The sequence below is a fragment of the Leptonychotes weddellii genome, chromosome 5, assembly GCF_054177405.1.
Source record: "Leptonychotes weddellii isolate Sample4059 chromosome 5, ASM5417740v2, whole genome shotgun sequence".
Lineage (NCBI taxonomy): Eukaryota > Metazoa > Chordata > Mammalia > Carnivora > Phocidae > Leptonychotes > Leptonychotes weddellii.
In genome coordinates this window covers 48,548,461-48,563,740 of record NC_138373.1, presented here as the reverse complement: position 1 = coordinate 48,563,740, position 15,280 = coordinate 48,548,461, and the positions used below count along the sequence as shown (strand labels likewise).

The following is a 15,280-nucleotide window of genomic DNA, read 5'->3' as shown; positions in this document are numbered from 1 at the left end:
GACGACAGTTCAGTGATGAAGCTTCACACGTTACGTGCATAGTCTTAGGTGATGAGTTTTATGTGACACTAAAGTAAAAGCTTTCAAAGAATGAAGGCCACTGGGTGGAGATGAACACAGAAGAGGAGAGCCCATTGTTCTTGGTAGTTAGATGTTTCATGCTTCAGTGGACGTTTTTATTTTGAAATATTTACACCCAAGTAAAATAGAATAAACTCATAGAAAATGAGTTTTCCTAGAAAAATAAAAAGACTGCCCACTTGTTTTCCTCTCTGTAGGTACAGTATTTGTGTAAATTCTGAGCAGTTGGCCTGCAGCTCTGGCTCTCAGAGCATCCAGCAGACCTTCATGGGTCTCAGAAATGGGGCATTTTGTTGACTCCGAATGTGAGGACATAAATAAGAAGGTGCCGTGTGGTGTGTGTACACACACACACACACACACACACACACACACCATAGAATAGTATTCAGCCATCAAAAAGAATGAAATCTTGCCATTTACAATGGTGTGGATGGAACTAGAGGGTATTATGCTAAGCAAACTAAGTCAGGGAAAGACAAAGACCATATGATTTCACTCATATGTGGAATTTAAGAAACAAAACAGGTGAACGTAGGGGAAGGGAAGGAAAAATAAAATAAGGTAAAAACAGGGAGACAAACCATAAGAGACTCTTAACTCTAGGAAACAAACTGAGGGTTGCTGGAGGGGAGGTGGGTGGCGGAATGGGGTAACTGGGTGATGGGCATTAAGGGGGGTACTTGATGTAATGGGCCCTGGGTGTTCTATGCACCTGATGAATCACTAAACGAATAATACACCATATGTCAACTAAATTGAATTTACATTTAAAAAAATAATAGGATACCATGAAGATGCCTGACTGCTCAGGGGGGCACTGTCAGCACCCAACTGACTTCAGGCCCCCAGAGCTCCGCTGTAAGCCACGCCCACCTCATGCACACCGCGCCCCGCACTACCCGCCTCCGTGCCCCTGTTCTTAGCGATGACCTCACCACGGTTCACGGAGAGAAGAAGCCACCAGGGGAGGATGGTTTGGTGGCTTCTCTCTGGCCTTGTAACGTGTCTGCTACAGTCCCTCCTCCACCACGGGCCCCTTCTCTCGCAGGTCCTCCCACCCCTTACCTCCTCAGGCCTCCCTCCATCGTTCTCCTCCCGCTGTCCCTCAGCTCCCTAAACCCTGCCATTCCAGGAAAAGCCCTTCCTAACCCCCCTTCCTCCTTCAGGCTCCACTCGCGTTTCCATCCTCTCCCAAACGGGAGAAGTCCGCCCTCACGCGTTGCACGCCTCAGTTTTCCTTTGCCTCACGCCATTCTGGAAGTTTCCCTTACAGAGTTCCATGGAGCTTGAGGCTGCTGGGGGGCCTCCTTCTGGGTCCTGGTCACCCCGCGGGGCGTGGAGGGTGGGGGGTGGGGGCCGGGTCGAGCTGCGCAGAGCCAGGCGTCCTCCTGGAGGATGGCTTCTCACTCCTCAGCTCCTTGCCCCTCTGGCCTCTTCCCGCTCTTTCTTCCCTGCCCTCGTGTCCGCCTCCAGCTACCTCTTCCATCCCCAGGCCGCTGTCTTTATTCGGCATTCCGTCGTTTCTCACGTGAACCCCTTACGACAGCCTCCTGGCCGACCTCTAGTCCCTCCATCCCTCCACCCGCCACCGTCAGAACTGGGGTGAGAGCAAACGCGATCTTTTCCCTCCCATCCTGGGAACCCCGCCGACACCCTTGCACCTGGCTCCCAGGGCCCCCCGCCCTCCCCAGCCTCCCTGCTCAGGCTGGCCCTGCTTCCAGGTGTGCCCTCCCTTCCCCCCGCCCCCACACCGCCTCCAGACACAGTCACAGATGCCACCCACGGAGCTCTCTCGAAGTTTCCTCTGTACTTTTCCGCATAGGTCTCTTATTTTGGCACTTAAAACATTGTGGTAATTAAGCCATTCCCATGAAGCCTTCTGTACTCCTGAGCCCCAGGACGGCGGAGCCTTTGTCCTTTTCCTCTTCACATATCCAGTGCCCCTTGCAGAGAAGAGGCATGTCTGGATCATTGTGAGGATGCTCAGAGTATCTTGTGCAGTGGTTCCCAGTCTGGAGCAGTTTTGTCCCCCAGGGATGTTGGGCAGTGTCTGGTGACGCTTTTAGTTGTCACGACTTGGGAGCTGCTCCTGGCATCTGATGGATAGAAGCCAAGGATGCTGTCAGACATGATGCAGTGCCTAGGCACCCCAGCCCCCCACTCCCCAACAAAGAATTACCTGGCCTGAAATGTCAGTAGGGCCAAATTGAGGAATCCTGACCTAGTCAGAATTAAGACAGATCGCTATTTGGACCTAGTGAGCTGCCCAACGTAGTTTATCTTTACACGTAATTCTATAAATATTGTTGAGCACCAGCTATGTATAGAACACAGTGCAATGTGTTTTACAGAACACCTGCCTTCAAGAAGCTTCCATCTAAAAGGGGAGAGGAGATGGGAAATTAATGTTTATCCTGTACCTGTTATGTACCCGGAGGCCCTGCTAGGCATCACGCATACGCGCTCAGATCTGGCATCACAGCACCGTATTACGAGACAAGCATGATTCATACCTGTTTGAAAGGTAAAGAACCTGAAGCCCAAGGTCACTCAAATAAAAGATGATAGAAGAAAAATTTAAATGTAGCGCTGAGTGATTCCACTGCTCCATATTCTTTTCTCATGGTGCCTCTGATTAGGGAGATGTACACGTTTCCAAATAAACATAATACAGGGCACAGTAAAATCCGTGCTGGAAGGGTGCCTGGGGGGCTCAGTCGGTTAAGTGTCTGCCTTCAGCTCAGGTCCTGATCCCGAGGTCCTGGGATCAAGCCCCTCGAGTCCAGCTCCCCGCTCAGTGGGGATCTGCTTCTCTCTCTCCACCCCCCCGCCCCTCCCCACAGCTCGTGTTTTCTCTCTCTCTCTCTCTCAAATAAAGAAAATCTTAAAAAAAAAAAAAATCCATGCTGGAGAGAGAAAGATACAAATAGCACTTAGAGGTTGGGGTGGGATCAAGGACGTCTCCACAGAAGAGGGCATTTAGGACACATCTTGGATGATGTGTAGGATGTGCAGATAGAGACTGTGGGGAAAAGGCACGAACATATGTGTGGAAGCACAGAGCTGTGCAGTCCTGCTTAGCCAGAGGGTGAGAGGTAGGCGTGGTGTACTAGGAGGGGAAAAGTAGTTAGGATCGAAAGAATCCCTTTCTGTCTCTTACTAACAGAATGACTGTGGAACCGCTCTGGGCTTCCGCTTCCTCACTGATAGAGGAGAGGGTTCTTTCTTCACAGGATTGTTGTAAATATCAAGTGAAATAATATGTATATAAGAACTTTGTGGGGGCACTTGGGTGGCTCAGTTGGTTAAGTGTCTGACCCTTGGTTTCGGCTCGGTTGTCATCTCAGGGTTGTGGGATTGAGCAATCAGCAAGAGTCTGCTTGTCCCTCTCCCTCTGCTCCTCCCCGTTCTCTCTCTCTCTCTCTCAAATAAAATCTTTAAAAAAAAAAATAATAACTGTTAATTCTGAAGTACTGAACTGCACCTCTCATTTACAGGACGGGAATTAGAGCAGGTTGGGTCTGTGCTAGTCTGTAACTGTCACCGCCATCATTGTTTGCTAAGTGGTGGCAATCCACTGAAGGTCTCTGAGCAGAGAAGGAATGTGACCAGAGCGACTTTAGAAAAGTCAGTGTGTCAGTAGATGGAGTGGCAAAGGTGAAAGGCGGGAGCACAGTTAAGGCAAGGGGTGATGTAGGATGATGTAGGGTGGAGGCAGAAAAGGAGGAGAAGATGATGCTGGAAATGTTGATGAGAGATTAGCCAGTCCTGGCAGTGAGTGGATGCGCAGAAAAATCGAAAGGGAAAATGATGGCAGCCTGGAAGCAAAGCTGGGTGTTGAGCAGAACGGGGGTGTGGTGAAGTGGGAGAGAAGCTAGGGGATGGTGTTGGAGTGCCGGTGGGGCATCCAGGTGGAGGTGTCCAGAAGGCAGAGAAAATACAGACACCGGGCTCAGAAGAGCATCGGGGCAGACAGGAAGGCCACCACGGAGGGGAGTCAATAAGGTAAGAACCCAGAAACAATGGAGGCAGCTGAAGGCAGCCCCATAGGAACTGTTTCATTTGGAGGTGGGAGGAGAAAAAACATACTTGCAGAGGAAAAAGCCAGCTGACTCGAGAGACCAGTGTGCAGGACTGTGAATGCCAAGCAGGAGGGGTTCCTGGGCGGGGGCGGTGAACAGTGTGGGCCATTGTAAAGAGGTCAGTGAGGAGGAAGGCCGAGAAATAGTCATGGGTTTGCAGATTATACAGTCATCCATTGACATTTCCGAGGGCGGTGTGTGTTGTGGGTAAAAGCCAGATCATTGGGGGCTAGGTGGAAGGAGAGGAGGCATTCCCTTACGGGGATAACAGCATTCAAGTCCTGTCTTGGTGTTATTTTTCTATATGAGGAAGGAATGGGTATGTTTGTTGGTTGTGGAGGAAAAGCCTGTAGAGAAAGATGATTAACAAAGGCAAGAAGAGTTGGTTGGGCCAAGTCTTGCAGCATCACAAGCAGAAGTTGGGATGGAGGCTTGGGTTGACTGACCCTGGAGGAGAGCAGGGACAGAAGGGACAAGAGAAGAGGGAAGAAAGAGATTTTGAAGTACAGAGACAGTAGGTGGTGGCCCCATTGTTTTCAGTAACAGAAGGCCTGAGCATCTGGGGCTGGGGATGTAACCCTGAGTCTGAGAAGAACAGAGAAAATTTGAGAACCCGCTGTTGTGGGGAATATGGGAGAGGCATCCAGAAAAGACCTAGTCAGGCCTGTCCCCTCGGTCCTCCCATCCCCAGCCAATCACACCTTGTCCTGGAATTGCGGAAATCCAGCAGCACTGATAGAGGAAGATAGGCGTGAGGACGTAACCGCTCCCCAGCCCCACACAGACACTTTGGATTCCATTTACACTGAGGCCTAGAGTAGCTTCCACCCTTCTGTAACTCCTCAGATGTTTCTTGGGTCATTTCGGCAGGCAGAGAGAGGTCTTGCCTTTGCTCTGTGTCTGGGAGTGTGTTTGGTCCCTCAGCAGACAGGGATCCATGTCATGCTGGTCACAGCATGCGTCCAATCGCTGGACAGACACGTCCCCTGCTAGTTAACCTGCCCCAGGCATTGCCCCTCTGTGCCCCCCACCCACCAGTCACAGCAGATAGAGCCCAGATGTCTGGCTCGTGACCAAGTTCTCCTGCACAAAAAAGGAAGGGGAGGCGGCAGAGGGAGGGCAGAGCAGGGGTGGGGAGGGGAGAGAGATGCATCTCCCACTAAAATGCATGATATGCCAGAGAGCAAGAGAAGGCTGCGTGTCTGTTAGAGAGAGAGGTGAGGGAGAGAGGGAAGGGAGGACAGCCAATGGCCCCTGAGAGCCGGGGAGCAGCTAGGTCTGGGGTCTCCCAAGTTCCAGGCCAGTCCCCCTGAGGGGGTCAGTGTGATCCCCCCTTCACCTGTCAGCAGTCACCCTTTTCCTGAGGCCTGGAAGGCAGCACCTCTCCCACCCTGTTCTGCCTCAACTCTCATGAGGACAAGTCCCTCTTGGCCCCATCACACTATAGACACTCTTTTCTTCTTACTAGCAAGTTCTTTGTTTCCCCCACTGTGGTAACGAAGGCGGGCACCAACAGCATTGTTTAGATTGAAAAACAGTAGACAAAGGGAAATAAGTTCTGGGAAAGTTCACTCTCACTGACAACAATAATAGGATCAGGGAGGGAGTAATGTTACGTCGTTGGGGGTGAAGGGGTGAAAAAGAAAAGGTTGGCTTTGACTTTCCATCTCCGAGTGCAGCAGGGAGAAGAACAGAGAAGCAGACCACTCCTCGCCAGGCGTGGAGGTGGTCCTGGGGGGCTCAAGGTGTCCGGACTCTGTGTGGACCAAGGAGGTGACAGAAGGAAGACATCAGTCTTCTGTGACATCAAAGGAAAAGACCAGACTGAACAGAGCTGGGAGTGAACAGAGACAGATACTTGGATGCTAGTGCATCGCCGTGGGTTGTTTTGGGGGTAGAGAGAAGCCATGGAGGTTTGAGACAGGACCGCGTATCCATCCAGTTAGTTTCAGTGGAGGTGACGGAACGCAGATAGGAGTCATGACTTGGGGCATCGGGCTCCCAGGGGCCCGAAAGTGGGGCCTGTGTTTCACGGAGTGGAGAACCAGGCATCTGAGAACTCTAACCAGTGATTTTTAGGTGGTATGGGGGGCATCTGACTCTCCACCACCTCGCTGGTACATGCTCTAGCCAGCCTACCCCAAACTTCACATCTCTTGAGCTTCTGCGGCCTCACTTGTAGGAAGAGGAATGTGGACTCTTTGATACCTTTGAGCTCTAAAACTCCCTTCTGCTTCAGAACCCTTTTGGATAAGCTTATTCCACACCTGAAAGTTTCTGATCCAGGGTTAAAAGGAACCCTGGGGTAGGCATAAAGACCACCAGCTTGGGGCTGGGCTGTGGTGCCAGACAGCCCCAGCCCCAGATGGGGGGCAGGGAGCCCCTAGCGGACCACAGGGGAAACCGCAGGCCCGGGGCAGGATATGCAGTGACCAGAATGCCAGGGCGGATCACTGCTTTTGAGGAACGGCTATTTTAATCCACAGAAGTGTGTAAGTGCCACAACTCCCACTTGTATTAACTTGTGTCTTCGGGATGTTTTTGCTGGGTTTGCGCAAAATGATTTAGCACCTTGACGTCTTGTGACTGTCGCCATAGCATTAGGGGAACACAGGTTCGGGTTCTGCAGCCAAAACAACATCTGGAGCCCATGCTGCCGATGGTATCACCCGGGTAACTGTCTGAAGGGGCCCAGCCCGTCCTTCTGCACACGGAGCTGCCTGCCCCAAAGGGAGTGTTCCCACCTCCTTTCTGGAGCCTCGTCCCCAAACGCCCAACATGAGCTGTGACGAATAGGGTGCACCCCACCCGCAGAGACTGGATGCCACATGGCAGCTTCTCTTTTGGAGTTCTTGTCCAGGCTGCACATTGAATTCCCTTGCCGGGCTTCAGTTTGGTCTGTGGAGGGAAACCAGATTTTACCAGAAGATTAAGGAGGTGTTTGTAACAGTCTCAAAGGGTGTTGCTTGCTTTGTTTACATAAAGAGATGAACTGTCATCTACTCGTTTCACTGATGCGGACTTCCTTTCCTAAAATGTTGCCCCCCCCCCAAGGGCGAATGCTGGGCAGTGCAAAGCTTGCTCACAAATAGGACTTGGAAAGCTTTTTTGTTAAAAACCTAAATAACATCCTGTGTCAAAACAAATGTGACAATGGGCTATTATTTCTATCCCCATAATAGCATGTTGTCACATCTTTGTGCCCTGCGGGGCGCGGCGAATGGGCGATGGGCGGAGAGGCAGGGACGAGGGGGAGGGGGCGGGGAGGCGCGCTGCCACTTGGAGTAGCGCTTCCTGGTTGCCTGGGATTTGCCGCTCCCCCAGGAGGTAACTCCGAAGTTCATTTCTGCAGGTGCCCGGCCACAGCCTCGAGTTCACTTCCAGAGGAGAGCCCTGCGGCTGCCTGAGAACACCAGCTACAGCGACCTGACGGCCTTCCTCACGGCCGCCAGCGCCCCGTCCGAGGTGGACAGTTTTCCTTATCTGCGAGGCTTGGATGGAAATGGAACAGGTAATTGGAGTCTGTTCTCCTCTCAGCGGGGGCTTCTGTGGTTGCATTTGGGGATGTGGCTCGAAGCGTTAGTACTGCCCAGAAGAACCACCGGAGTTGTGAAAGTTCAAGTGCGTTAGAGCGGTGTTAGTTCGGGATTCCCGTCTACACCACGGCAGGAGTACATTTGAGTGCACCTGTCTCCTTCAGCCATCTTGGCTGACGTACCTTCGGAGCTCCCCTTTGGTAGACTAAATATATTTAATTCAGAGAAGTGCTTATAATTGAAGTTGGGTTTGTTGTTTTTTTTTCCCAAGGATAAGGCTCTCTGCCCTTGTCCCACTTCCCTCTGGAGTGGGTTTGGTGGAGCCGCCTGCGTGGCCACCCTCCCTCTCCCACCCACGGGTCACAGCGGGGAGGGGAAGGTGGGCAGTGGCTCTGATGCAGACAGTGGGGACAACGGGGATGTCATGTCTAGGAATCAGGAGCATTTAGGAGCGGGATCCTCTTCTCTACCATCTGCACCCACCCAGCATTTTCCCACATCTTTCCATCCTCTGCGCGCTGCTCTCTTTGCCTTGACTTGGCAAGCAGTGGTCAGGCTTTGATGTTGATTTGAATCCAGACCTCTAAGTCAGCTTGGTCCGTGTCACCCTAGACTGGCCGGACACATAGAACTAAAAAATCAGAGGAACGAAAAACCAGCAGCCAGAAAATATGTAACAATTCCTTATCAGTAAAAAGACTGGCTTGCAGCCAACAGTGCACTCTGCACTCGTGTGGTGCCTAGTCCTAGGGACTGGAAAGTGGCAGATGCTGAGGTCCTGAGTCATTTCTTGTCTCCCCTCTTCTTTTCCCGACACTTTTAATTAGTCACAACATAAACTTGAAAACCAGAGGCTGTTCTGGGTTAAATCCTACCAGGTGAGGAGGTGACTGCATTTTCCCCAAAATGCTTTTATTGAATTTCCCTGACTTGTCCAGTGCTTTACATAAACGGATCTTGGATCCTTCTGAAAAAGCTTTTACACCTGCAGCATCTGATCCATTTTGTAGAATGCTGACGAATTTCTGGTGACCAGTCAAGGTGACCTGGTGATTTGTTACTCACTTTTCTCCCGTCTGTGGCACCTGCTTTCAGAAATGGTTCTTCTTACTTCAATTTTATACATGATGAAGATGCAATTAAGACATCAGTAACTGGCCGTCGGATAAAACTGCATGGTAGTCACTTTAAGTAAACATTATTGGGGGGAAAATGTTGACTTTTACTCTAAGCGTACAGGCCCAGGAGAAAAGTAGTATTTCAGGGAACATGAAAAAGTACAATTTGAGACCATCATGCAACCTCCACCCAACAAATGGTGCACAATCATAAAACCCTAACTTGGAGGGACGACCTCATTCCTCAGAGCTCATTAATTTTTCTGTGCCCCATTTCCAAGAGCTCTTGAATAAATTATGAAATCCGAGATGATGGGGGAGGGAGAAGAACAAAAAGACATAGAACTATTGATTTTAGAGGGGTTTGTTTTATTTTAAAATCACTGTGTTATTTCAGAGGGAAGAAAGAAGGTCTTTAGAAGGTTACATGCAACTTCTTTTCCACTGAAAACACTGACAGCTGATGTGGGAAGAGGAATCCGACCTACTTGAGGGCTGCCAGGAAAGGCGACCACCCCTGGGCATGTTGGCTCACACCTGTGAGCACATTGGAGCGTGGGCTCCGCTTAGCACCCCGACATCTCACCAGCTAGGTGCCTATCTCCAGTTTCCCATGGTGCAGAGCCTCTCTTCCCCACCCCCCAACACTTGCTTGCTTGCCTCCTGTTTTATAAGATGCATCTAAGAGATCTCAGCTTTGCGTGAGGGCCCGGCCCACACATAGCTGTGTGAGACGGCAGGTCCTAACCAGAGTCCGGCAAAGGTGAATGGAGGCCACGAGTGGGATTGGAAAGGGCTCTGAAGGCTGGTGTCCTCGGAGTGTTCTTGGTTGTGTCCAGTTCAGAGGGAGTTTATCCAGAGTTGTAAATAGAACAACTCAGCCAGATGGAGATTTGGCCCATGTTCTCATTTGTTCACCTCCGTCCACCTGCTCCATAGTGTCCTGGTGTCACATGGGGCCACCGGCTCCCCCACACAGGCCCGAGACACTGCACCTTCACGGCATCACGCTCCCCACTCTGGTTGCTAAGAAAGCACACAACCGTCCTTTGACATTCCCAAGGAGTTTTCAAGAAATGACTCCTACTAGTAACTCCAGGAAGACAGAGAGGAGTCCATAAAATGACTAACATCCAGCAAAGCTGGAAACAGAACGCAAAGCCAAACAGAACCCTAGATGCTCTCTGAGCAAAACCCCTCACATTACAAGGGATGGGTCGGAGACCTCCTAAGCTTGGTCCAGTGGTGCTGCCTCCTCCCCCTGCTGCCTTTGCCTGACACCTATCTTTATTGGGACATGACAGGAGCCTGGTAACATCAGGAGAGGGGACAAGAGGGAAAGATCTCATTATATACAGAACTCGGTGCTTTGTGTAGAGTTGCAGTCTTAGAACAAGTGCTGGAAGGGAAACAGTTGAGCCCTTCAAAGTATGACTCATTCCAGAATAGAGTGGGAGGGTAAAGGGAGAGTGTTTGGGAAGGCATAGAGTACGAGTGGGCCTTTAGCGGGGCACTGAGAAAGAGAAAAGAAGCCTCAAGAAAGCAAGTGTAACTGCCTGCTCTGTCTTCTAACGGAGAGCTTTTAAAAGAACCTTAAATCACATGAACCTAATGTATATTGCTTTAATTAAGATGCCCTTTTCTGCAATGCTGTACTTACTTCTAAATGTTTATAGCTGAGTCTGTTTTCTTTCCATAGGCTCATAGGAAGGCATCTAGTCCAGATAATGCAGATAAGAAAAACAAATCCCTGAGGAGTGAAGTAACTTCCCTGAGGCCACATATGCGGCTAGTGGGTGCATCTGGGACTGGAACCCCGGCTTCCTGGGCCAGGAATGTACAAAAAAATAGGAAGGGAGAATTGCTGAGTGGGGATGAGGAGGCAGAGCTAAGTGAGAGGCAAGGATGGATGAGGAGTCTGGAAGGCTTTCCTAGTCTACCTGCTGCTTCCCTGTGCAGACTTCCTGCCTCAGGTTTGCTGAAAGCCCCAGTTCTCCCCAGTTGAGAACGTTATGTCCGAGTTGTTTATTACAAAGGCTAGTGAGTTCCTGAAATTTTCTTGGTTTTCAGTTCTGTCTAATCCAGAGAGTCTAACAGAACCTAGAGAGGTACATCATAGACCTGGCTTGACTTCTGTGTTCCCTTTGGGCAGTTGGCACATTTAGGTCTCAATCCAGAAGATATTTTGACCAGAAATTTGGTAAATTCTGGGTTTTCTTTACCCACAAGTGAAATGGCCAGACTGAAAGATTTCAGAACTTGAACCTGTGATTCCAATGTGGACCTTTTGATGAAATTCCCATTATCGTGCCTTCTCCTTCAATGACAGAGATGGATATAAATTGTAAAAGGTAGTTCTGTCATGACTCATATATAAATTGCTCTACAAAGAGTTTAGCTATAACTTGTGTTGAAACTCTAAAATTCACTTAGATTTGCTTTAAATGTTTACATCTAGTCCTAAGTGGAGGTTCGCATTAGCTCAGGTAGTTGATGGGTAGGTAAGTATCTAAGTAGCTTAGTAAGAAATCCTACAGATTATGTTCTAATGGAGCTTACATTTTTTATCACCGTGCTTTTGTCATTGTGCTCAAGATTTAAAATTATAACAGAAAACATTTTGTGTGATATTATATTTCACTGGAGAAAAATTGTCCTAAAATGGATTACTTAAGTAGATAAATATAGTATCGCTGTCATAAGCATTCCCTGATTTATCTATAAAGTAGGCAGTCATTAAAGCATTGGCTTGGGTAAAAGGCCTCTAATGTAGAATAATTGGGATATTAAATTCCTTTTAAACAGATCAAAATAACAATGGCAACTAAAATAACTCATAAATATTTCAAGTCCAGGTTTTCAGTAGTGTACTTTTAGTAGAAGTAAGTTAGGATTTTGAAGCACTCCTTGAAAAAAAAAAATTCCTTTTTTTTAAGCAGTCTCTAATGCAAAACATTTGGTTTCCTGATGGGGCTCTGCCAAGTAATTAACACGTGCATGGGGCTGACTTTGTCTAGGAGTTGATTTCAGGGATTTCTACACATCGCCTCCTCTCACCTTACAGATGAGTCTTCCTTTTGAGGCCCCTCTTTGAAAGCAAAGCACCATAGTATAGTTGAGTCGGCAGATCTGAGCTTAGATCCCAGACAGACCACCATGCCCTTGGGGCCAGCTCCCATTACTACCCTCTGTGAGCCTGTGTCTTTTATCTGTAAACTGTGGATTTTGCCTACCTTACAAAGATGCGGTGAGGATTTTATAAATGTAAAGGGCTTACTGCCGTCCCTGGCACGTAGGAGGTCCCATACTCAGTGAATGGCAGATGCAGACGGTGGCAGGAGCCCCCCGTAGGTCCCTTTTGCACGTATGATGGAGAATCCCTCTTGCTTCCAGGAAACGGCACCAGGTATGACCTGACCCCAGTCACGGCCGTCAGCGTCCACTTGCTCAGCAGCGATGGAACACCGGTGCTGGTGGATGGTCCTATTTACGTCACCGTGCCCCTGGCCACACAGAGCATTCTGAGGCACAATGCTTATGTCGCCGCGTGGCGGTTTGACCAGAAGCTGGGTAAGCGAGACTCCTGTGATTGGCTAGCAGGGGACTTCATGACTGTTTGATTTTCCTTTTAAGAAGCCCGTGCAAATCTCCTCTCCTTGAAGGTACTGAACGTTGTGCGGTTTCTGGCTGGTGAAGCTCACGCCACTGGGCCATGCAGGCACGCTCTCTGGAGGCTTCTCTTATTTTCGTTTCTGTTGTACATTTAAGCTAACTTACTTGAGTCTTTAAAGGTCATTAGAGCTAAAATTGGCTCCCCTAATCTTGAGCCTTTTATTCTTTAGGTTCTGTCGTCTCTCTTGGTCATGTGGTTTTTAAGTTTAATGAAGAAGGAAAAACATTGCCAACAACGTCCCAAGAGAAACTAAAATGACCCATAATCCCCCCACCTAGAGAAGACCACTAATCGTATTTGGCATTATATCCTTCCAGTTATTTCACCCTCACGTATGTGTTAGTTATTTGTCGCTGTACAACAAATTGCCCTAAGACTCAGCAGCTTCAAACAACAGTGAGCATCTCTTATCTCACATTTCTGGAGGATCAGGAGTCCAGGGACAACCTAGCTGGGTGGTTTCTGGGTCAGGTCCTCCGGCAAGGTTGCCGTCAGGCTGCCAACCAGGGCTGTGTTCATCTCGGGGTCGGGTGGGGGCTGGTGACCGTGCTTCCCATCCCGCAGGGCTGTTACAGGCCTCAGCTCCTCACTAGCTGTTGGTCTGTTGGTCGGAGGCTTTCATTCCTTGCCCTGGGGGTCCCTCCATAGGGCTGCTCACAACGTGGCAGCTTGCGTTCACTGGAGCAAATGATCCAAGAGAAAAAAATAAAATAAAATACAGAAGCACAAGTGGGCAAAATGGAAGTCACAGTCTTTTACAACCTAATGTCAAAGTGTGACACACCATCGCTTCTTTCCAGATGCTGTTGGTCCCAAGGCCCAACATAGGTACAGGGTGGGGTGGACTGCACAAGCATGTGAACACCAGCAGGTGGGGATCCCTTGGCACTCTTAGAAAGGCTGCCTTCTGCAAAATATATTTTTAACAGGAATGGGATATATGCTATAATACTGTTCTGTAACTTGCCTTTAAAAACCACTTGCGTATCATAAACATCTTTATGTAGCATCAGCTGTGAGACTGCAATGTCAAAATTAATGATTGCGTAGTATTTCATTATGTCGATGTGTCATAATTTGGTTGCTCTGTGCCCTATAATTAGAGAAAACATTACTATTCTTACCAGTGTTGTGAAAAATATCTTTGTAGCTAAATCTTTAGGCATGGCCATGGTTGTTTCCTTAGGATAAAATTTTAGAGGAAGTGATACTGCTGGATTAAAAATGTATGAAATTCTAAAGCTTTTAATACATCTTTCCAGATTGTTCTCTAGGAAGTTTTATAGTTGATGCTCTTCACAACAATATGGGCACACGTGCTTGTGTGCTTAGATTTTCATACCATCTTCGTTCTTATACCCCTTCGGTACCCCGTCCCTTGAAAGTCAAGCTTGAAAATGCCAGTTTTCAGATGCCCTCATCCAGAATTTTAAAGCATTAGACCATGCATAAAGATTATTGGGAGATGTTTGATGTCAAATGTATTTTCAAAGATACCTAATTCGATGAGGAGTCAAATCATAGTTCTGGGAGGGGTGCCTGGGTGGTTCAGATGGTTAAGCATCTGCCTTCGGCTCAGGTCATGATCCCAGAGTCCTGGGATCGAGCCCCACATCGGGCTCCTGGCTCAGCAGGGAGTCTGCTTCTCCCTCTCCCTCTGCTTCTCCCACTGCTCATGCTCTCTCTATATATATATCTCTGTGTCTCAAATGAATAAATAAAAAAAAGCTTTAAAAAATCATAGTTCTGGGAATTTATATTTGAAAAGAAATGCCTGTTGGGTGTCTGGGGTTTGGTCTTGTTTTATTTGTTTTGTTTTGCTTTTGCTTCGTTTTGCTTTCCAAATAATTACTAACAGGAGCCATAATCATTTGTGTGGAATTCACTGATTTCACTAAAGACGTACTAAACTTGACGTTGACAGATGGACGGTGCCATTTCCTTAACATAATCCTGCACTGAGATAGGCTGCCGCTGACGTGTGTTCTCAAGGACTTAGTCGGGACCTAAGGAGCCCAGCACCTCCCAGAAGAAGACAGATGGAGAGGGGCGTGCCTGGGAGAATCTCAGAAGAACACAGGAGAAAGTAGGAAGGAGAAGGGAGACAGCTTGTATTTTGTATCCTGAAAATCTGGGTCTGCTCTTGTAAAGCTGTAAGTCCCACCTTGGGCAAATCCCCGTGCCTGTTTTCTCATTCGTATAAGGTGTGTGTTTGTCAAGGCTCTTATTCCCTTGTATGTTCTGCTTCTCTCCCTTCGACCTCCTAGTTGGCCCCAAATGTGCCCAGGTCAGTGCACTGAAGCAGCAGCATGACTTGTGGTTAAGAGCAAGGGGCCTGGGGGCACACTGGATTGTTATTCCGCCTCTGCTACCCACTGGCTGTGTGGCCCCGAGCAAGTTACTTAACCTCTCTGTGCCAGTTTCCTCAACTGTGAAATGGCGATGATAATAATAATGTTGTTACAAAGAGTGTATTAGACAAAGTTCTCCAGAGAAACAGAACCAATAGGGTGTGGGGGTGGGGGTGGGGGTGTGTGTATATATATATACATTAAGGAGGAAAGAGATTTATTTTAAGGAATTGGCTTATACATTTGTGGAAGCTGGCAAGTCTGTAATCCGCAGGGTCAGCCGGCAGACTAGAGACCCAGAGAGAAGCCGATACTGTAGTTTGAGCCCAAAGGTAGTCTGCTGGCAGAATTCCCTCTTCCTTGGGAGAGGTCAGTCTTTTTCTTAATGCCTTCAACTGACTAGATGAGGCCCACCCATATTATGAAGAGTAATCTA

General features: G+C 48.6%; 1 protein-coding gene across 4 annotated transcripts in view; it reads left to right on the top strand.

Annotated features, from left to right (window-relative positions):
* Positions 1-15,280, top strand: part of FAM171A1 (family with sequence similarity 171 member A1) — a 127,278-nt gene that overhangs the window by 85,085 nt on the left and 26,913 nt on the right. The window contains exons 1-3 of one of the 4 annotated variants that reach the window (XM_081820647.1): positions 2,472-2,608; positions 7,519-7,677; positions 12,214-12,390. The exons of 1 other annotated variant lie outside the window; for it this stretch is intronic. In XM_081820647.1, the coding sequence (XP_081676773.1) occupies positions 2,587-2,608; positions 7,519-7,677; positions 12,214-12,390 (358 nt within the window). In that variant the 5' untranslated portion in view covers positions 2,472-2,586. Of the gene's footprint in view, positions 1-2,471; positions 2,609-7,518; positions 7,678-12,213; positions 12,391-15,280 lie in introns of those variants that run through there. 2 more of the 4 variants (XM_081820644.1, XM_081820645.1) reach the window with 2 other exon arrangements.